The sequence below is a fragment of the Numida meleagris genome, chromosome 7 (assembly GCF_002078875.1).
Source record: "Numida meleagris isolate 19003 breed g44 Domestic line chromosome 7, NumMel1.0, whole genome shotgun sequence".
Lineage (NCBI taxonomy): Eukaryota > Metazoa > Chordata > Aves > Galliformes > Numididae > Numida > Numida meleagris.
The window spans coordinates 24,628,385-24,651,183 of record NC_034415.1 but is presented as its reverse complement, the minus strand read 5'-3'; the positions used below and the strand labels follow the sequence as shown (position 1 = coordinate 24,651,183).

Below are 22,799 nucleotides of genomic sequence, written 5' to 3'. Positions count from 1 at the left end.
GCAGCATACACTGCCATCCAAATTAGCATTGAACATTCAGTTCAGTACAAGAACAAGCAAGTATTGTTGCTGAAGTGCTTTCAGTTTAAAGTCACTACAACATCCCAGATTTCCCATGCCACTGGGAAATATAGGAGAGCTCAGGATAGGTCTCAGTTTTCCTTTTCAGGTTCCATCATTTCAGTTTTTCTTCTTTAAGATATAGAGTTCTACATCTGTTTCTTTAAATGCAGTCGTCTTTCATCACAAAGAGGTATCTGCATTTCATTTAGAAATGAAACATATGCTTGTATGTGCATGCAAACAACACCAGCTGAAAGCCAGAATTTGACCCACCACATGAAACATACTGCAGTTAACTGTTGCTTTTGAACTTTCCTACCAAGGATATAATACCTCAAGTTGGTGTGTTTTTTTTTTCTTCCAAAAGACGGGTATTTTAATAAGATGGAAAAAGCAGGGGAAGCAAAACAAGAAGTGTTTTATGTTCACAGATATCTCAAATTACATCTGCTGCAAATACTGTATGGGCTAGATGGCAAAACCAAAAGAAAAACAAAAGTGACCTCGAGATCTTTCATTATGATTTCATTGCTTCTAGTGGTTTTATTGGGCTTCACCACTAGGCTATTAAAGGCACATGGAAATTACACAGAACTCAGTTAAACAGTATTTTTAACCCTGATCTTCCACTTTCTTTTCTCCTTTAATACTCTAAATAGTTCTTTTATTTTTTCCATAGTTTTCTTGAAAATTCAAAGTGTAGAGATTTGGGCAGTCTGTATGTTATTGATAGTTTACTCAGTTAATGTATGTTCTGTCTTTTAGAATAATCTTCTCCCTCTTCTAACTGAAGAAAATACTCCTCTGCCATTAAGTTCTTTCTAACCAAATATGTGAGGATAATGGAATTAGAATGGGCAGGAGGGTATTGCATCCAGCATGCTGGTTGAGCCTAACTCTAGCAGGAAGTTCAGACAGGAAGTCTCTAAGCTCTCTTCTGATGGAGAGACTCTCCACTGAAACATCTCATTCTCAGTTGTTTTGTCACTGGAGCCATACATAGGACTAAAGTATGGTTCCTTAGGATATTTTTTGTGCAAGTAATCTGCAGTTCTCCAGAGGAAATTTCACAAAAGGAATTAGAGATTATCTGCATCCCAGATGTACTGTTCCTTCCTCTGCATAAAGCAGGTGGGAATAGCCTGGCAGTCTCACTTTGGTTGTTCCTATTTGGTGTGGCATTGCAAAATTCACTTCAGTTGTTCCTGCCTGCTTTACAGAAAGGGTAGGAACAACTGAGGTGGGTCTTCCAATGTCAAATCTTTGAAGCTGTGGATGATGAAGGCGCATCATGCTGTAGCAGCTTTGTCTTCAGTGTGCCAGTAAAGTGCTGCAAGTATTATCCTGCTGCTGCATTTGAATCAAACAGCCCTGACTGAGAAATCCACCACAAAGTTCATTTTAATCCTGCAGAAAATATATACCCTAAGTAAAAGCTCTCAAAGCTAATTACTTTGATAACTGTCAACAAACACACAGTTATACACTAAGTAATAAAAGCATGAGACTCACTCATTTCTTGTCTGCAACTGGAGCTGAGAATATTGTAAACCAATCAGGATTTTTATCAGAACCAACATTCTCAATAGTGATCACAGACTAAGAACAGATTCTGGAACTATCATAGGGAAAACTTGAGATAGCCTGTGCAACTGTGCACTGAAACAGCCTTAGCCTGATTTAAAACCATTTAAAGAAGGTCTTTATTGATGGACTGTTTTATGTCCTTGGATACTACTGAAGAATTTTTATGGAAACACTGTATACTGCATTATTAGAACACATTTATCATCTGCTGCCTCCACATACATCTCACAGCTGGCTGACTTTACAATAGCAGTATGAATCAGAGCTACAGGGCACACCAATATTTTCCTCACTAAAGGAAATGGAGCTCCTTAGGGAGTTTACTCACTGTTTTTACATTAGCAATATAATAAAGCAATTGCAATGATCTCCTTAAATTAATGCCTTGAATAAACAAAGCTTAATTTGCATTACATAAAACTCTAAATATATTTAAGTTTTTAGAACAACTATTCCCAAAGACAGAGAGAAAGGCTCACCAATAACACTACAGAGTGAAAACAATTAATAGAATATTGGAATGTATCACAGAAGTTTTCCAAGAGACTGCTTCCCATCAAAAATATTGTTTGAAAAATATATTTATTCTTACTACATTTTTTAAAGTAAAATTTGTAAAAATATTAGTGGGCTGGGCCAACATGGTGACAAATAAATCATGAACTACTGGGAACTACTGTCAAAAGAGAACAATCATGAAGATTCGATCACAGTCTGCTGGCTTAAGCCACTAAAAGCATATAAAGAAGAGTAAACTGTGTCTCTGCTTCACAAAGGTGAAGATAAAATACGCACTTTTCTTTTAAGGTTATCTAACAAGACTGATATAGGAAGCAAAGGAGTGTGAAGGCAGTTCAATCAGCTACCGGTAACATTTTTTTTTCTGCTGCCCTCAAAGAGGTACAGAAGGACCTACCTAAGAAGTTCCTACAGTGAAGTACAACTTCCAGCCTAGATCCTTCAACTGCCGCTCAGCCCGTGCAGCCAAGGATAACTGCTGGCAAAGCACTAGAAATTCAAGGCAGTTCAGTTGCAATTATGGCACAAAGGAAGAGCTGAGAAGCACGAGGAAGGGCAGCAGTGTGCTCCTGCTTTCCCCTCCGCATGGACCAGGAAGGGGCAGGAAAAAGGCAGTTGGGTCCCAAGGAGGACACTTCCTATCCTCACCTACTTTGTTAATGCATATTCATAGCCTCACTCCTGCCCATATGTAACTTCTACTACTCTAGATCCTCATTATTTTCAAAGTTCCTTCTACCAATCCTGCAAAGCAAGCGAAGAGAAGGGAGGCTGTACCACAGGCGCCTCAAGAGCAGGACTGCCAGCCCAACCCCTCAGCACCTGCAGGAGTTGGAGGATCCTTTTCCCAGTTGCCCTTTTAATGGACAATCCAGTGGTATTTGTGGGAGGGATCTAAGGAAAATAATCTCCAAGTCCCCAAAGCAACTTTTGTTTTCCGCAGAACATCACCCGGCCATGGCTGGCTGACAGGGAGGGGCCTGCACAGAGAGCGGTTGGTGACTCCTGGGGGAAGCAGCCCTGCAGCAGTGCTGTCACAGCACTGGGCTGGGTGCTGGCGGTTCCTTAGGGACCCCCCATTCCCATCCTGCCCCACCACAACTCACCTTTCCTGCCTGCATGGGGTGGGGGCTGGCCGGTCACCTGCAGGTCCTGCTGTCCCTCACAGAGGGGCTCACCAGGCGCCATCTTGGCGGGAAGGCCTCAGCGTGGGACCACTGCCCTCCCCACAGAGGAGCTACTGGGCTGGGCCTCTGCTCCTCACAGCTCATGGGATGGCGCCAGCTCCTCTGTGGGGCCTTTCTGCACGTTTGGGGCAGGGGGATCCCTTTGCTTCTGTGAACTTGGGGAGTGGAGGGAAATGGGCTCCCTCAGATGGCCCCAGTGCCATCCTGGCACCCAAAAAAGACAAAGGGCCATAACCCCTCTTGAAGGGAGACAAAACTGCTGGAGATTATACATTTATCCTTGCCCTTTTTTTTTTTTTTTTCCAAGAAAATCCTCAACAAGTCCCCAGGATTAGCCAGAGGGGAATGTGATGAGGAGAGGGGTGCAGAGATGGGAGCAGGTGCTGGGACCCTCTTAGGGAGGGTATGGCCATGGGGGGCAAGGAGCTGCATGAATAGGGACAGAGGGGAGAATGGCTACAAAGGGCCCCATCCACACTGTAAGTACAGCTGGGCTACGTGCCCACCATCTGAAGGAAAAGCTTGTTATCCATGGGCTATTTTTGGCACCCACTGAGTTCTTTATAGATTATGTGCTGCATTTGCACTCTTGCTGCTGGTTAAAACTGTATCCAGTCTCAGAAAAATACCATTTTGTGCAGTACCCTCTGTAATGAGGAAACATGGTCTTAAAAGAATCATAGCAAATACTCTGAGATCTCAGTTTACATACAGACCACACATGAATACCAAGAATGTCCAAATGCATACTTCAGATTAAAGTTGCCAACTGAATGTTTCAGACTTCAGCATTTCACTATCCATAACATCTATGTCAGCATTAAAAACTTGCTGTTCTTCTCTTTCTCAAATCTGAGCAACTCACAGGAAGAAAGTCACATGGTTATGTTGTCTCTTTTTGGCCTAAAGAGAAGCCACCTTCCCAACTCTCCCCATAAAAAGTAAGACTTTGTATGTGGGTCTTGTTCCACCAAAGGTTTGCGTTGGACCTTGGGATCACAGGTACAATCCATAGCCAAGAAAAATGTGTGGGCTGAGACCTGTGGACTTGACTTTTCCTTATAATCTCTCACGGAGCCTTTTATCCTTTTAGAGGAACTAAACAAACTTCGAACTTGGTTTGGCTTTTAATGTGCTGAGGGGCAGTGGGTTTTTTTTTTCTTATTGTTTCCGGGAAAAATTGTTGCATCCAAAGGACAGATTCAATGCACAGTTATTTTTTAAAACACTTGGAATAGGGTCTCTTATCTGTACTAGCCTACAGCATATGCTCCTTTGACTGTCAGGGGGATTTCCTTTAGCAAAGACTTACTCTCGTGTAAGAACTTTAACAGACTACATACAATTGATTCTTATTCTAAAATGGTGCCTAAAGGTGCTTTCACCACCGTATTCACCACATCAGACTCTCATGGAATTTAAAGGAGGTCTGGGGTACCTGACTTCTCACAGAATCACAGTGAAAGGCATGGAAGTTTAAAAATAATCAAACACTTCTACATTAAACTGTACAATTGTGCAAATTCTCAGCTTTTTCAGGAGTATAATAAATAGATCTGTTTCACCAAAGACTGGCAAAACTTGCCAGTGGGATTTGCCACTAGCAATTACTCGTTGATTTGAACTACATTCTGTACATATTTCACATACAAATCTATCCCAAAAGTGAGAATGCTATTTTATTGGTCATCTGTATAGCTGATATTCAAAAATGTGTTTGTCTGGTTCGTAGTTGTTTTTTTGATTGTAATTGTTCAGGGCCAAGTTTTGGGTTGTTTTTTTTTCCAATAATTAATCTTTCCTTCTATGACTTACGACCATCTTAAGTTGTCTAAGAAAATATTAGCTTGAAATTACTGTCATGTGCTACATGACCCCAAAGGAAGAGTGTGGAATTAAGCCTTCTCCATCAGGAAAAACAGCTGGTTAAAAAGCAGGCCAACTGTTTCCAAGTAAATCCTGGAATACAGCATGCAAAACAACATGTGTTCAATCAGAAATCCTCAAAAGAAAAGAGCATTTCCTCAAACACATTAGCCACCTCAGATGAAGGCTATTATAATCAAATAGGAACCCTGCCATCCCGGTACCTCTGTAAATCTTCTTTTCCTTGGCTTCTTTATTTTCCATGATTTGGACAGGAGCTGGAAATACTCAGCAGTGAGGTTTTAATTTAAGAGATTTTGAGAACAAGCACTGTCACAAGACTTGAAATAAACAAAAAAATTTTAGTTGACACTTATCAGTTTCCACTCACTTATCTCTTTTGCTTCATTAGTATCACATCTGACTCTTAACATATAAGATATACAATATGTAAAAAATTCTACTGCATGTATCATACTGCATACTGATATTCAGTCTTCTGGACATATCTTCCGAGATATTCACACAACTGCCACATAGTCAAACAACAGCAAGGCACAAACTATACCAAACCTTTGGAAGGCAGACATAGGTTTTTATATATATATAAGAGCAATTGTTTTATCTTAAAAACTTTCTAAAACAGGCATATACTGCAGGCAGTAGCAGTACAGATAAAATATTATGGGATCCAGCCTTATTTTGTTTTTCTCATCCAAATATACACATTGTTCTAACAGAGGAATAGTTTAATCTAGACTTATTACCGCTGCTTGATGACCCAAATGCTTCATATACTGCTCCACACATGAAACTACTGCAAATATCCATCTTGTCTGATCAACAACAGCTTCTTTTGGGTGCAAGAAAAGAAGCGAAGCATAATACATAGTTCACTTAAAATGCAGTGACAAAAAAAGCATTTGAGGGCATGTGTTCAAAACAGTCCCATATTGTTATTACAGATGGAAACAGTGAAGGAAGAGAAACAAGAAACAAAAGCCAGCTTTTGTGAGTTCCAAAGCAATCCCTTATGATCCTGGGTCTTGTATAAGATGATTTGGAAGCTTTGGAAAGGCATTCAGGGTCTCTCCCTGAATAAGGCACTGCAACACACTGTCTTCCATAAGCCTGGCTCAGTGCCATGACAGTTTCTGTATAATTCATTGCACATTCTGCTAAGTGTTCTCTATATATCTATATAGATATATACACATAGACATATATGTAATTTTCCATATGCTTTGCTGCAAAACAAGAGAAAAACAAAATCAGTTACATAACAGAATACAGAATTTGTAACTGGCTAAATTTAGTATCTGCTGAAGAGTTGCATATGCTCCAAACCACAGATGTACTGACAAAGCTATATATATTCTAATAATTGTATTAGATTACATATATATTTTTTTTTTCACACAAAGATTTTACATAGCCTATCCTGGAGGTCTAATGCTTGACATTCTGAGTAGCTTTTGTCCTTTCAGCTTTTGTCCTTTCCAATCCTCATTATCTTTTCAGTGAATTAGCACTATTCCTAGCAATTCCTTGTGTCATTCTACATGACAAAATGTTGATTTGGAACAAAGCTAAACATTTATTTCAATTCAAAGTCTTGGAGTTTAACTCCTCAGAAGTAGACAGTAGTGTCTTGAACCTCACTGAACATCATTACTTTTTTTTTGCCTAAAATAGATATTGCTACTTAGCATCATGTTTAACAGACACTGATGGGTCTATCCTCCTTTAATTTGTCTTATTTTTTTAATCCACTTTCAGCTCACATAGTCTTCTGCATCATTAAACTTCGCAGTTCCTTATTTATTTTCCTTTTAAACTAGCTACTTAATATCATGAAATATCTTTATTAAAAAATAAAAATAAAAAAGGAGGTAAAAAAACCAGAGCTGGTAAATAAAGATCACCATATTTATCTACTGTATCCTCATGCTTATAAGCAGGAGCCACTACGAGAAGTCCACTACCTCTGATAAAATAAAGATATATACGGATTCTTTCATTTTAATATTAATGTATTTTCAGCCTTTTTGGATTCTGCAATTCCTGGTCACATTTAGGTGAAAGCTGTTGAACCTAGGGCTCAAACATATCCTTGTTAAGTTTCAGTCATACTTGTAAATTGGAATTATTTACACAAGAGTCTGAGAACTGAGTCCATGATTTAACTAAACTTCAGCTGTTACCTTCCTCATGGCGTGCCTGTGTGAGTTCATATTTTACATCAGTTTTCCTCATCTTCTTCATCTTCTGCTTCCTCTTCTGAGTCATCCTTATTCTTTGAAGTGTTGCTGAATTCAAGGTTCCCTTCAATATCCAGTACTTGTAAGTGCTGTAGACTTTGGAAGGTACTTACCTTCAGTGCTCCAACTGCAATCTTATTAAACCTTTAAGCAAACAAAAAAAGACCATCCTGTTAAAATAAGTCCATTTCCATAACCAACAGAGAAATGAGAGGAGACTAGGAGGAAATCATTCTGCAATTACTCTGACTTTACAGTGGCACACAGCAGCACTTAGAAATGGCAGCCTTTGTAAAGAAAGCAGAACTGCTAAAATGCTGGCACTGATTTCCTCATGTGCAGAACTGAATTTTGAGATGATGAGCATGGAAAGATAATTATCTTTCAAGTGTCCCAACAGTGTGTAAGGGTCCTGGCTGACAATAAAAAGTCAAAGCTCAAAACTAATGTTACCCCCTCCAGATCCCTCATTATTTATTCCCTCTGGACACACTGAGTTGCAAACAGAGTACTGACTTCTTTGGACAGAAAACAGAAGTAAAGCAGGTACAGATTACGAAGCAGGCAAATGCAGTGACTGAACAAAACTTTCTGACAGCACTATGTATCATTGCAAAGGACCTTGCAGGAAAATACTAGGAAATGTTAAGCACCTCCCACTGATTTCTAGTTCACTACTCAAGCTCTCAGAAAACCTCTGCCCCAGCTCTTACAACGACCTCTTTTACTGTATTCTGCAAGGAAAAAAATCATAGTATTGGAATTCTTCCCCCACAAATTCTTTCTCTCGGCATACTGCTTTCTCCTTCCCAGGCAGGAAAGATCTGCACCGTAGCCTACATTTTAAAGTGCAAATTGCTTGTCCATGAGATTCCATGTCATGCCTTGACAGTTGAATTCTTCTCCCACAATACATGAAATTCTGGTACAAAGTATCCCCTTAGAAACATACGCAGAAACTTTTCATCTGTTATTTTGTTTCCCAATAATGTAAATAAACTAATCTGCTGTTCCAGAACCCCTCACATTTCCTGCTCCATTCTTACCCTTGAACATGGTCAAAATTGTATTTTGTCTATATTCCAGATGTATGTTATTGTTTCACACTACTACAGGGATTAATAGCCTCCCATTAGGAAATACAGCTTAACTTGGGTGGAGTTGTCTCCTAAATATGTTAGCAAAAAACAGTTCTGCAAATTCCTTTTTTTTCTCTTTATATAGAAATATAGAATGCGGTATGTGGTTTTTGGTTTGCATCCAAGCATTCACAAAAATCTCATAAATGTGAGCAGCTGAATAGACAGACTACTCTAATTTACACCAGACTTTTTAATTTTATTTGCTTAGCATGGAACCTTTCATCCAAAAAAGTACGATTCCGAATTATACAACAGTGTTGTTGCATACAGACAAAACAAGGCCATGTTTAGTCTTGTGCTGAAGGGCATTCCAGGCTTTTTGAACACATCCACGGGATCAGCTTAATCACATATTCTATAGGGTTTCATAAGTTACTTCTAAGCACTATTTTAATTAATGTTCTGTTTGATTAAAATTGAATATATTACTAGGCCAGGTCCTGGCATCCCTTCTTGTGGTATAAACCCTTAGTAACTCTGCTTAAATCATTTACTTTATTGTGAGTTTACATTTGGTGTAAAAAAGGTTAGCATCTGCCACCTGCAAAACACAGTTTAATAAACAAGGTCCTCATCCAATTGACAGAGTAGGAAAAAAAAAAAGAAAAGCTTTCTAAATTTAGTTACATAATTGTCACATTTGTGATGGCTGATAACATTGACATCTGTTTCTGACAAAACTATCACAGAAACGCGCACCACATCAAGATTAGTCATGCAAGTCTCATGACAGGAGGTTTTTGTACACTATCAAAAGTCAGGGCTTGCAGACACAGGCAGAGCTGTATTCTTATAACTGAGCTATAAACCTTTAGTCTGAATATTGGAATATGAGACGCTGTTAAATATTAACTTCCCAGAATTTCTAACGTGCCTAATCCATTCTCATAAACACAGAAAGGAAAATCTCTCTGAAGAGCACATTTTATGTATCTATGTCTTTCCTGAGCAGATGAACACAGCCTCATCAAATTTCTGTATAACAAAGACGCTTATTTAGAAAGTTAAAATTTTAAATAATTTCTAAAAAGCAAGCAACAACAAAGTGGATAAAAAAGAAAAATCTTGTGTGTTGAAGTAGAAACCTGACCTCACCTGAGGTAAATTCCCTTTAGTTTGGGTGTGGACTCAAAAACATTCTCTGAAACAACTGTGATCTTGTTGTTCTGAAGATACAGATACTCCAGAGATTCTGGCAGACCCAATGGGATAGAAGTCAGCTGGTTGCCAGCCATGTCTAGTGACTGCAAGGAAGAGACAACAAGGGGTTAAATAAATAACTGAATGTGAATATTAGCAACACTCCAAAAACAGAAGTTTAACAACAAATGAGCTTTCAAAAGCTGGCTGTATACACACACCTCTCCTTCCAAATATTATCCACTGTTGTTATGTATATATACATGTACACACACACACATGATTAAGTATATAATGCATATATATGTGTACTTATAAAAAAAACTAGGATGATAATAGTATAGAATTGCGATGTTTATGTAAAGCTTTATCCAGCATTTGTGTTTGAAAATCATCTGGAAACAAGCTTTATTTTTCTGATGTTACTTTAGTGAGTCTGCTTCAGAACCTTTCCCTTCTGGTGAGGTCAGGAAAAGAACAAACTGTGTGCACAGTGGAAACTGTAGGGTGTCATCCATGCACAAAGGTTCCATTTCAGTTCATAGTGCAAAACTAAACTGATGTTTACTGTAGCATAAACTGAGTTAATCTAATTTGCATCAAGGTAAAGGTGGCTGCTTCAGTTCTGCTCTCTTATGCTACCATTTAACATCACAATTTCACAGGACATGCCATGCATGCTGTTTTGTTAAGCAGTCCCAACGTTTCTTTATCTCTGTCCTCAGGCTTTAGCCCATGACTACTTACAGTGAATTAAAGGCAGACCGGGTTTCAGATATGCTTGAGAACTCCTTGGAAGCTGCTATTGCAAATGCTTCACTAGCTATGATTATGTTAGATAAAATCACACATAAAAACACCTGGAAATATTCTCACACAGACCAATGTACGACGACATCAGGACTACAGGTCATGACACTTTCTTAGAAAAGTTTTCAGCAAATAAATTGATTAAAATAATTGTTTTGTTATTCTGTGTTGTAGCACTTTCCAAGCTGACATACTAGTCACATTACTCAGTTCTAATTCTGAGGCGATTGTCATGATTTCAGTGTTCTTATTCTCAACATAATCCCAGTCTGACAAACAATTATGCAAATACCTAGCTTTGCAATTGCAGTCTTCAGTGATTTCCATGGTAACAGTGTGGACTGGTCCGCATGCTAAGTACTTGCACAATCAGGATCTTGGACCTGATTGTTATTTGTCAAATCTCCAGTGCACCAACTCATTAACCTATTGCAGAGTTAAGGCCTTCATGGTGAAAAAAAGATTAATACATACTATCACGGAAATATTTAATGAGTAGAAAGGCTGCTCAAGAAAAAGTCACAGCAAAAAAAAAAAGACTGTTAGTTTAACAGAATCTTGCATACATGCTATTATCTTAATCCTGTTTAATATGAGCGGGGTTTGGTGCGGTGCAGCTGAAGGGCCAGTGCTTGATTCAGCAATGCATTACTCCAGCTTGGCACCAACTACAAAGGAGGAACAGCAGCATAAAAGTGAAGTGAAACTCCAATGAATCAGGCCTTTCAAGAAGGTAAACTTGTAATTTTTTAATTCCAACCAATAGCTAAAGCTGATAATAGGTCTCATGACCTGTGTTTGTGTAGAGGAAAAAAAAGACTGGTTACAATGGTTGCATTTCATTAAGCTACTGCAGTAATCATGCTAGTATCTATAATTCTTATCAGCATCTTCCTTCCCAACTACATTCTGTCTCTGATATATTTGCACACACATGCACGCGCACACATTATTGAGGCAGCAAATAAATGCAAAACATATAACTGGAATCATCAACCAAATCTACAGCTGATGCAAAGCAACAGAGCTACAGATGCTATTATTGCACTGCTGATTTACATTAACTGAAAATCGAGCTCTTATTTAATCTGAGACAACAGAAAATGTTAGCATAGAAAACTGTTTACATTGTCTGAAAACACACTGGGGGCCAGTAAAACATGCACTCCACATCTTTTATTCCTTATCTGCTCTCAGATGTACAAATTTTGCTTGTACAGTGACCTAACCGTAGGCATCCTAGATGGTTACCAGATGACATAGGTAAAGCCTTTTACTGCAGGAAACAGGCTGTTACCTAAAAGGAAATGTGGACAAATCCTTCAGCCAGTGTAACAGTTCTGAAAGGTCATTTTGCACAGCACAAATGAGACTGTTCCTGACTGCCTTATGGTTTGTGTTTAACTTTCTCAAACAATTAAGCAAATGACGAGACTGCTGATTGAATCCAGACCTCCTAACTGCTATCCAGGTGCCTTAGCCAGCCGAGCTGCTAAATCCTGTAGCTTGGCCTGTCTGACTATAAGCTGAGGTGGGGGGCTTTGAGAATTAAGAGTGGTTTTGTTTATGCATTCCTTCTTCCCACGTCTCTCTTCAGAGCTGATTTCAGATCTTTTGGAAGACAAGCTATTTGAAACACACCATTTCAGTTATAATGACAACATTCATTAATGTTTAGCTGAAAATAAAGGACAGCATTAAGATTGAGAAACAAAAATGTCTTAACATTTCCCAGAATTAGCAGTACATGATGGACCACCGCTCTGGTCAGCAGTGGGAGGTACTCACCTCTGGCACATCAGCACAGCCTTTCAGCTGCTAGAAACAGAGCATGTGGCACTTACAGTGCAAGCCCAAAACATGCATTCCAAGCACAGCTAGTATTGGTGCTACATAAACTGGCTTAGGCAGACAGATGAGGACATTAGCATTACTACCACAATAAGAGAAGGTGATGTTTCTACCTGGAGACTGCTGAGCTCCCTCCACGCTCTTGAATAAATGGAGTTTACTTTCAGTTTATTGTTGCTCAAATACAGTTCCCGCAGCTTTGTCATCCCAGACAAAGTCCCTTTGGGGATGTCACTTATCTCATTTTCCTTCAGCTTCAGAACCTGCAAGTTCTTTGGAAAGCCATAGGGCACTGTGTTGAGGTTGTTTCCAGAAAGATCCAAGGACTTTAGCTGCCTCAGTTTACGGAAGGCCTCCCGGTGGATCTGGGGACTTTTGAGCTTATTGTAGCTCAGGTTCAGCTCTTCAAGGAAGTAAGTGGTAGCAAAGTCATTCCTGTTAATCTCAGAGATCTGGTTATGCAGGATCATGAGTGTTTTCACTCGTCGAGGCAGCCCACTGGGAATCCTTTCCAGGAGGTTGTTATACAGATGGACAGTGTGCAATTTCTTCAAGCCCTGGAAGGCTGATGGGTGAATACCTCGGGCTTTTAATTTGTTATTATGGAGCAGGAGGTACTCAAGGTTCTTAATTTGGGTCAAGACATCTCTGCCAATCACTTTAATTGCGTTCTTCTCCAGGTGAAGGAGGACGATGTTTCGAGGCAAACCACTTGGGATTTGTGAGAGGTTATTGCTGGACAAATCCAGATATTCAAGACTAGACAGTTTCCTTGGGAAAGCAGGAAAGAAAACACTCTCCATTTAGATTCTGCAACATTATCGATTCAACAATAATAAACCTTCCCTAGCACTTTACAGTCTTTAAAGCTAGAGTCTTTTATCTTGGCATAGCTCCCTTGTTTACTGTCCTTTTTTGTCCCATTATATGACTGATGCAAAACAGCTCCTTGACAAAACAGGGAGCCCCCACGCTGCCATTAGGCAACAGGACTAAGCAGCACCATTGCAACCCAGCCACACTGGCAAGAGAACTTGCTAGAGCCCACAGATACTCAAACCCTGCCACCTGGCTGAGCTCAGAGATCAGTTTTGCAGTTTAATGTTCTCTCATTTGCCACTACAAACAGCAACAAGAAAAATTTAAGTGTACACACCACAGAAAGATGCAATGAAAGCACCACTAAAGCACAGAATAATTCTGCTCCACAGAAACAGCAGGAATAATTTTTTTCTCTCTGAAATTGTATATTTAAACTGAAAAGTAAGTCTGCTTTTGAGATGATGAAATATTACTCTAACGAAAATTAGAAATGCTAATTCAGTGTCCTACACTAAGATATTGAACTTCTCCTGACCCTCCAGTATTATGGAAGTGAGTCAGGGGTAGATCTGCTTTGTGTAAGCTACTGAATCTGGATTCCATAGACTCAGTTGAAGCTAAAATAAATCCTCAGACCAGCCACTTATATCAACTGGATGTGGATCAGTGGTGTTACATGCCAAGACTGAGGCACTCCTGTGAGGAGACTATAATCTGCATGGCACTACATAACCCAATGCAGACGACTAGAAAGCTTTCAGGAAATACAAGAACTAATGCGTTACAGACGTTACTTACTGTTTACTACACTGTTGTTCAGAGCTCTCCAAGTATAGTCTGAATGAACAAGTACACTTTCTGGGTAAAACAGTTCATTGCTGCAATCTGTAATGCTTCCCTAGCCTGGGTACATCTCCAATAGCATTACGCTGTGCTATACAGCAAAGAGCAATATCCACCCCCATCTGCTGAAAGTGACTGCTGCCTGAGCTATAGCCACTTTACTGTGTTCATCAAAATCTTAACAGAAATGTTAGATTCAACATTACCTGTAAGGTGACACAGCAGAACTAAGCTAAATTATGCTGGGAGGTTTTTGGGAGTGGTTTGTGGAAAAGGGAAGTAGAGTTTTCCATTTCTAGAGATCAGAAAAGTTTAGAGTTCGTGGCAAAGTACAGGCAGGACAGATTATGTGGTCTGGATTTTCAGGTAGAACAAGGGCAGCACTCAGTGCAAGCAGAAACAAAGGATAAATTTAGGACAGCCAAAGGCTATTTCTGTTGTACCAGTTTGTAGAAAAGCTTTTACAGCCATCTGGCTATTGAGCAGCACCATTACATCCCCTCTTACTTCAGCAATCCCTGCATAATGGGGTACAGCTGTGCCAGAGGAATTCACAACTGTGTATCTGTGGCTGCTTTCAAGTCACCAAAACAGAAAAAACACAAGTGACATAGCAAAGGTAAAGGTCTGGCCTTAACTCCTAGTGAACAGCCCTGGAAACCGAGAAGTCTCAAGTAGCCTCACTTCTGTCTTGTTTGGAAGAACAGAGAGCAGCCCACACCATTGTTCTAGATTGCCTATTCTCAGAGGGCAGTAAGCACCTCTGATTGGTCTGCAGCAATCAAGGAATGATGTGGTCTGATGTTCAGTGTTCTGTCTTCTGTATAATCACACTCTGGTGTGTGAATTCAGACCACTCACCAAGACCTTTGCTTTTCAGTGACAGTATCTGAATCTATCACTTTTCATCTAGACCTAGCTGAGGAATGCATAACATAGCACAGTTTTTAATAAGTGTACTTTTAAGTAGATATACTTTTTTTTGTAGATGTACTACTGTACCAGAGGAGGCAGACAGACACAGACACAAGTGCAAACTACAGGTCTGAGTCTCACCAGAAAGTTTCGTTGTCCATTCCTTCGTTAGTCAAGTAGTTATTCTGTAAGTACAGCTCCCGCAGGCCTGTAAGTTCACTGAAGGCTCCTTTGGGAATCTTCTCTAGCTTGTTGTTCTAGAGTCATCAGAAGCACATCGCACATTATTTAGCATGAAACAGTGTAAGACACACAAGCTCTGCTCAGCTATTACCAGGCAATTAGATTTCAGAAGAGCTAGGCATTAGATGTTTCAGAAGATGTTATAATTCCACCTAAGAAATAAATACAAATACTAGATAAAAATATTACTACCTCTTCTTATTGATTTCCAATTGAATTTTTTAGGCTAAGAAATTATAGTTTGCACTCCAGGAGGGTTTTATTTTGTATTCACATAGTCCTTGCATTTTTGTGCAAATCTACAAAGTAATCCAAGCAAGTAGGTCTGTAGTTTGCTCAGAATTTCTGAATTTTCTAAGACAGATTTTACCATAAAGAAGAATTAGGAAGGTGGGAACCAGCCATCCTTCCAGTGTTTGACATCTGAGAAGGCACAGTTCCTGCAGTGTAGATTCTAAAGCAGTTACTCCTATTGCCTTAGTGTTGCTTTTGAGTAGCCAGCCAGCAGACACGAACAAAATACAAAACCAAGTTCCATTTAGGAATTCCATAAATGAATTGTAGGAGTTATAAAAGTATACATAAAAAAACCCCAAAACTTAATTTGTTAAATTTCCCACCTTTCAGGTACATGCAATAATGCGAGGAGCAGACGAGACTAGGCATGGTCCCAACTAATGTAAAGTGGATAACATCACAGAGAGACTTGGCTGCGTATCACAGTGAAGAGTGAAAGAAAAAGAAAAACCTTCACATCTACAAGTACTCTTTTAATCAGTTTGTCACTGTCATGTTCAATGGCTTTAAACTGGAAGAGGGTTGCTTTTGATGAGATATTAGGAAGAAATCCTTTACTGTGAGGGTGGTGAGACACTGGAACAGGTTGTCCAGTGAGGCTGTGGATGTCCTCTCCCTAGAAGCATTCAAGGCCAGGCTGGATGGGGTTTTGAGCAACGTGGTCTAGTGGCAGGTGTCCCTGCCTATTGCAGGGGGCTGGAACTAGATGATCTTTAAGGTCCCTTCCAACCTAAACCGTTCTATGATTCTATGATTCTATAAACAGACTTCAGTCTACAGACGTCCAAGGAGCTGTCAACACTGGGAACAAACGGAACCAGGATTCCCCACCACTGCAGCTCTCCCATTGTTAACAAAGTTAAGCACAGACAATTATAAAGTGTTTTTATCAAAATCAGATGACATAGAATTAAAAATGCTGGAGACTAGATAATACCACAGCTTCTGCATTACACGATTGCTGGAGAAGCTGTAGCAGTGAAGACTCACTGATCCAAACTTTCTCTGCGTTGACTAAATTGCCAGTTCAGTAGCAAAGAAAAATCAGTGATGCTAGGGAACAGCAGTTTCCATGATGGGAATTAGTGAGCAAAGCCAATATCTAATGGGTAAGCAGCTGTCACAAAAAAAGACAATCACCAGCGGCAACCTTGATCAGGAGTCCAACTAGTGGATGGCCATGAAGAATTATCTACGATCTTGTACTAATTTGCATTCATATGATTACACCCAAGAAAGAGAACAACAGTGCTATCACATGTGCATTCTTTTTGTTCCCCTGAAAATATTGTATTTTTTTTTCCCCTGTGAGCATTGCAAAAACAATCTATTGCTCATGAACAAAATAGTAATGACTTGGGAAATAGCTACAATTGAGAGCACAGTAAATGAGACTTACAGTTTTCAAGTGAACTGAAATCACTTGGTTGTGTAGTTTGAACCCCATACAAACACAGTACTTTTGTCATAGTTATAAAGGAATACAAAACCTTGGTGTCATTACCTTTAAATGTAATTTGTATAATGCTGGAGGGAGATTCTTTGGAACATATTTCAGGAAATTGCTGGACATGATGAGTATCTCCACATTATTAGAGCCATTGAACATATTATCAGGTAAGCCAGCATCCGAAAGTTTGTTGTTATGAAGGTACACAGATCTGTCAGAAGAAGAAAAAAGATGAAGTCAAACAGATATTTAGATCAGTTTGTTCATTTTACCAAAAGAAAGCTGTTTAAAAACTGTATTTCAGTCTATTCTTCTTCCCTTGAGATAATTAATTTGTTATCAAAACACGCCCTTTAATTTGGCAAGGCATATATATATATATGCACAACCAGATGATCGGTCTGAATACTCTTTGAAATTTAGGTATACTTAAATTCCATCCTGCATGTGAATATGAATTTCACAAGTAGCCTCACCTTCTTAACAAGAAAACAAATGGAAATCTGGGACTGCATTCCTTTGAAATCCAAATTTCAGTTTTGCCATTTGGACTTAGCTTTACATTTGGCTAAGAGGAATGAAACGTGTCAGTGTGGTGGCCTCACTCGAAAGAGTCAGAAATCCTATTGGATTAATAGATATCTTAACTTCTTAAGATATCTTCTTAAATCCAGTCTTAACTTCTATTTGGAGTCAAATCTGGGCTTCTTCAACTTGCAAAATCCATCTGCAGATCTCCTAAGGAAGGGCTGTTTCACACCCCTCCATTCCTTCTGCTTCCTTTAAGGTTCAAAATACCTCAAGAAACAGTTTGTCTTCTACTCCTAGAATTCAAAAGGGCATACAATACTGTCAGAAAGAACAAATCTGTAAGACTTTTGCTTCTTAATGACCTTCTGGGATCCAGAAAAAGACATTTTCTAACTTCCCCTTCTAACTTTTAACCTTTAATATTCACCAAAGAGTTTCTCCAATCAGTTCTAAAAATCATTTTATCTTCCTTCACAGGATTTAATTCTGTATAAAGCAACTGACTCCTATGAAGTAATTGCTGCTTTTCATTGCTTTAACTGCTAAATAAATTTAACAAAAGAAATTACAGGATTTTACATACTTCCATTATCCCTTCATTTCCTGTGTGTACCCAAGATACAGCAGGCAGCTAAAATCATGCAGACAGGGTAAAATTGCAAGAGTACAGTGCAAAAGTTTCCTTTTTCAGCTTGTTCTTGGACTCTCTACTGGTTGCAGAGAACTTGGCATCTTTCTGGAAGGAAGGAAAGGCTCAGTATGGAAGCACAATAGTGTGATCACACTCTCCAGGAGGTTCAGAGCCACATGAAAATACAGTTCACCTTTCATGGCCAGCTGTACTTCTAACTCATAAATATTTGTCTTTCTAAAAATGTTATTTCCAAATAATGAGCCTAAGATCATTAACTCTGCTGGGGGCAGAAACTCAGAAACTGACAAATCAATACTCAGATTAAAATGAGTGCTGTTATGGGAAAGTATGTGAAAATCACTTCTGAAAATCGCAAGAATTTTAATATGAGATTGGAACACAGTAGCTTATGTAACTCACATTAAGGAAGAACATGTGTAAATGTAGCTTCTTTCGTGATGAGATATTGCCAGAAATCAATGCCTGATTCAGCCTTTTCAGCTACCAAGAGCTTACAAGACTAGAGGTCTAGTAAGTACTGAGTAGCTTCTGTTCTCAATGAAACCAGAGGGAACTGAGAGTTCTTCAGTTCATCACAAGATTGGGCTCTAGGAACTCAACTGTGTCAGCTATTATTAAGTACTTCCGAATCTGGATGCATAAATTGCAAGAGCTTGAGATGTCTCTGCAGGATTTAGATGCTGCAGTGTCCATATAAATAGATTACTCAAAACGTCTTCGGGAAAGACTGTCTCTCACAGGAGGTGTGTCTGTGTGCAGCTGAATTTGAGACAGACCAATGTGTTGCACTGGCTCCAGCTGACAAAATCACAACCTGAAACTAGCAGCGAGGCCTTTGAAACCAGATCGGAGGGTGTGAACCACTTGTGAAGGAAGGTTACTATGCTTAGGTTTAATATAGTTGACTTATACTCAACTGTATTGAGTAATGTATTCTCAACATGATTCTAATTTTTTAATGAATGGATTATTAAAAAATGTGGATTTCTAACTATTAATCCACATTTTGAGAAACTAAAGCTGTTCCTGAAGCACAAACAAAATGGAAACAATTTAATCTTTATCTGTCCAAAAGTGTTTGGCAGCTAGTAGAAGCCCTTGGAATGTGTTTGTCTGATCCTTCATGCTGAGATTAACAAGTAGTCAGCTTCCTTCCAAAAAATATCAGTAGGCAATAAAATGGCTTAGCCAGAAAGCTTCTTAAACTTATCAAGCGCCTCCAAGCAGTGGCAGAACTCTATTCTTGTTTCACTTCCCATTCCCTTACCTCAAGTTTGGTTTCTGTCCAAATGTGAGCCCATATATCTTAGTGAGATAATTGGCTGCAAAATCTGCACTGATCAAGGTATTTGGTAGGAATTTTGGAGCCACTGTTAGCTGAAAAAGAAATATAGATGTGAATTTCAATTAAATGCAACGTTTTAAGCAAGTATTGGACCATCCATAAAACACTTGCAAATTTATTTTCTCTGAAACAGAATGCATATTGCATGAAAAATAATTAAAAAAATAAATTGTCCTCACTTGCTAATCTCTCCAGGAAGGAGACAGATTTTTGCTCCAAGATATGTGAATGTTTGTTTTGGTTGGAAGCGTCCCGTCTCTTCTTGGTGGAAGAAGTCAAGAAATTGTTATTCTGAGAGCAAATGCCATGCTTATTATTGTTCATAATTCCTCAGTCTGGTGAGCCAAAAAAATCCAACCCACCTCACACTGGCCTACTATTTACTCCCACAAGAAAGTCTGTTGGTTCTGAGGCTGTGAATGTCACTTCACATGCCTACCAGGTATTGCATCCATTTTAAACTATCTCATCAACAAAGGATCCAGGTTCCCAAAGTGCAGAGGCACTTCTGAGTCAAATGATGGAATATCAAATGGAATTTCAAAGCTGTACAGTGATACCTTGCTCACTAAACAAGTGATGTATCAGAAACAAAATACAAAAAGCTCTTGTCTCCACAAATCTTTTCAGCTGAAGAGAGGCAGGAGAGGTCCTGTTTGCTCTTGGTCTATTGCTATTTCCATCAGTGATATAAAAAAAATGCTAGGAACACCTGTATCTGAATAAAACTCAGTGGAGTGAAAACTAATGATTAAAAAGCTTAGTTTTACAGAATGTCCAGGTAATACAACAGCTAGCTTCGCTGTGTGTCTACTAGGAGTAATTATTCATCTAGAAACCAAGAATATGGGTTGCATTTTTATGGGCTGGAGGGCAATTTTGTGGAAAGCATGAACCCAGAAGATTAAGCCCTAAGAAACAAATCCTCAGCGCAATGCTGTGCTGGATATGAACCTACTGAATTGCAGTAGGCATGTGCTACTGTGGTTACATGTGTTAACTATAGTACTAGTGAGACAACTGATCAAATACTTTATGTGCTCTCTGAAGGACTTTGAAGGACCTTTTATAGAGATACTGACTTTTTTTTTGTTTTCTAAAGCTTTGAGATCAGAACTGGAAGCTCTGGGCAATGGCAGAAATCTTCCTTCTCTCTTGAAATTATTTGAATTTGTAAAGCCTCTTTGCCACAGCACTGTTATGTGAAAGAGCAATTGGCTGTTAATATTACTGTGAGAATAAGAATGTTTACAAGATGAATATAACGTGAGAGAATGGACATTTTATCGTGGAACTAAACCAAATCTTAAGCTATGCATTTACCTAAAGTGTGCCTAAATATCTCTGTGCTAGTTTGTCAAGTGTGCATCCAGACACTTATCCATGAACTTGTAATTTACTGGACTCATAACACAGTCCTATTTTTTAAAAGATGACAGTATATTTTTTTACTATTTCTTACCTTTACCTTTGTCATCCTTAAGCTCTCTTAAGTGTTTAATGGTCACCAACACAAGCAGAAAGATCTGTCAGTGCCTCCTGTCAGTATTTCCAGATAGGACGTATGTATGCAGTGGAAATACTGCCCTCAAATGTACTGGTAGTCTGTCATCTCCTGTCCCGGGAGACAGGACCTTGTGGAAGTGGACAGGGGTGCCAATATCTGATTAGTTAGGTCTGACAGTGCCTCAGAAAGAACTAAGTCTCTATCACGACAAAACAGTGAAAAAAACAGGAAACAGAGTTAATCATTTTCATATACGGTGGCACACTAAAGCTTTTCTCCTGAAACACAGTCTATTGGGTCATAACTTATACAAAACAAAAAGAATGGCTCAGATATGTGAAATGAGAAACATCTGAACCACAAGAAAGAAAAGAGAAAAAGAAGTTTCATTCAAAGAGAGTTTTTGCTTGCACAGGACTCATCTTTGGCATTTCAGCACTTAGTCATGAGACTGATTGATCCCCAGTGGCCGACTGCTTGAAGGATTAATGCTGGATTGCTGTAACTTAGCAAAACCAAGGTGACTGAGTAGCTTCATCTGGTATGTTGCTTAATAAGAAGCAATCTGCATTTTTGCAGATGTAATTTTCTTGCAGCTTTACTATTGAATCTTCCTTTCCGTAGGGCAGATATTGTTTCTCCACTAACAACAAATAGTAAAGAAATGAACTTAGAAGGATCATACAAAAGTTACTATTTGTTTGAAACAAATTTTCTTGCTTACCATAAGCTTTGGTATAAACAAAAGTACTGGATCCAAGTGAATCCCCTATCACTTTGGGAATATTTGGAAATGTAAAAACTTCTGCCACCAAAATCACCAGCTTACTGTAAATAACAGTGACAGTTCAGGACATGGTCTACAGTTTGGTGGGAAAGACTTCAGTTATCTGCAAGGCTTACTGCAGCTACAATGTGATTAATACATACTATGAGTGTGAGGAAAAATTCAAAAGGAAACTACTGCATCCGTTAAGCACTTATTACTCAAAGGCCACTTTATTTTATTATAGTATTTCATTTCTCCGACCAACTAGGCTCATTTAATGAAAGATAATATCTGATGGGATCACAAGTGAAGATAGATAACCCATAAAACAAGGAGCAAACTACCAGCAAATCCCTGCTCTCCTCCAGACACCGCAGTTACTTGATCTGCAGCGTTTCCCGGGGCAGAGTGGATGCAGTTTGAAGCCAGTATGGTTTCTCTTGGCTTGTGGTTTATAAAGAAATGTGTTATTTCTGTGGGTCCACAACTTCTCACCATAACTAGTTCTGACATTCGCTGAAGTTTGCATTTTCTTTTGGGATCCTTTTCTCTCTGCAGTAAAGCCAGAAACCCCAAACATTTTGTTTTGTCACACAGGGAAAACTGGAGTGCAAAGTTCTGGAATATGAGTCACAGTCTGGCTTGTTCCTTTTTATGGAGTTATTAACTGCCAAGATTGTTATATGGAAATGGTGCTTGAAAGAGAGAAAAGAACACAATGTTACTGTACTGAAGAATGGGTTCTATTCTCAATCACTCCATACAGAAAATCATGGAGTGATTCTGGAAATGCCTTGGCCCGACTGAAACCTCAGTGTAGCCACATGTATATAAATGATACATCAAAGGGTCACAGATTTTAAAAGGATAATAAAATATATGTACAGACATGCATATAAATGTAGAGAGAGAGAGAGAGAGGAAGGGAAGGGTATTTGTAGGCAAAAGAAGCTCTGCCTGATGTTTCAACTCATATATTTTCTGTGGTATCCTAGT

General features: G+C 39.0%; 1 protein-coding gene across 5 annotated transcripts in view; it reads right to left on the bottom strand.

Moving 5' to 3' along the window:
• Positions 5,508 to 22,799, bottom strand: part of PODN (podocan) — a 30,007-nt gene continuing 12,715 nt past the window's right edge. For all 5 annotated transcript variants that reach the window (XM_021404693.1, XM_021404692.1, XM_021404691.1 and 2 more), the window contains exons 5-11: positions 19,450 to 19,559; positions 17,051 to 17,207; positions 15,148 to 15,263; positions 12,540 to 13,197; positions 9,721 to 9,869; positions 7,427 to 7,627; positions 5,508 to 6,469 (exon numbers count right to left, since the gene is read on the bottom strand). In XM_021404693.1, the coding sequence (XP_021260368.1) occupies positions 7,465 to 7,627; positions 9,721 to 9,869; positions 12,540 to 13,197; positions 15,148 to 15,263; positions 17,051 to 17,207; positions 19,450 to 19,559 (1,353 nt within the window). In that variant the 3' untranslated portion in view covers positions 5,508 to 6,469; positions 7,427 to 7,464. The remainder of the gene's footprint in view (positions 6,470 to 7,426; positions 7,628 to 9,720; positions 9,870 to 12,539; positions 13,198 to 15,147; positions 15,264 to 17,050; positions 17,208 to 19,449; positions 19,560 to 22,799) is intronic.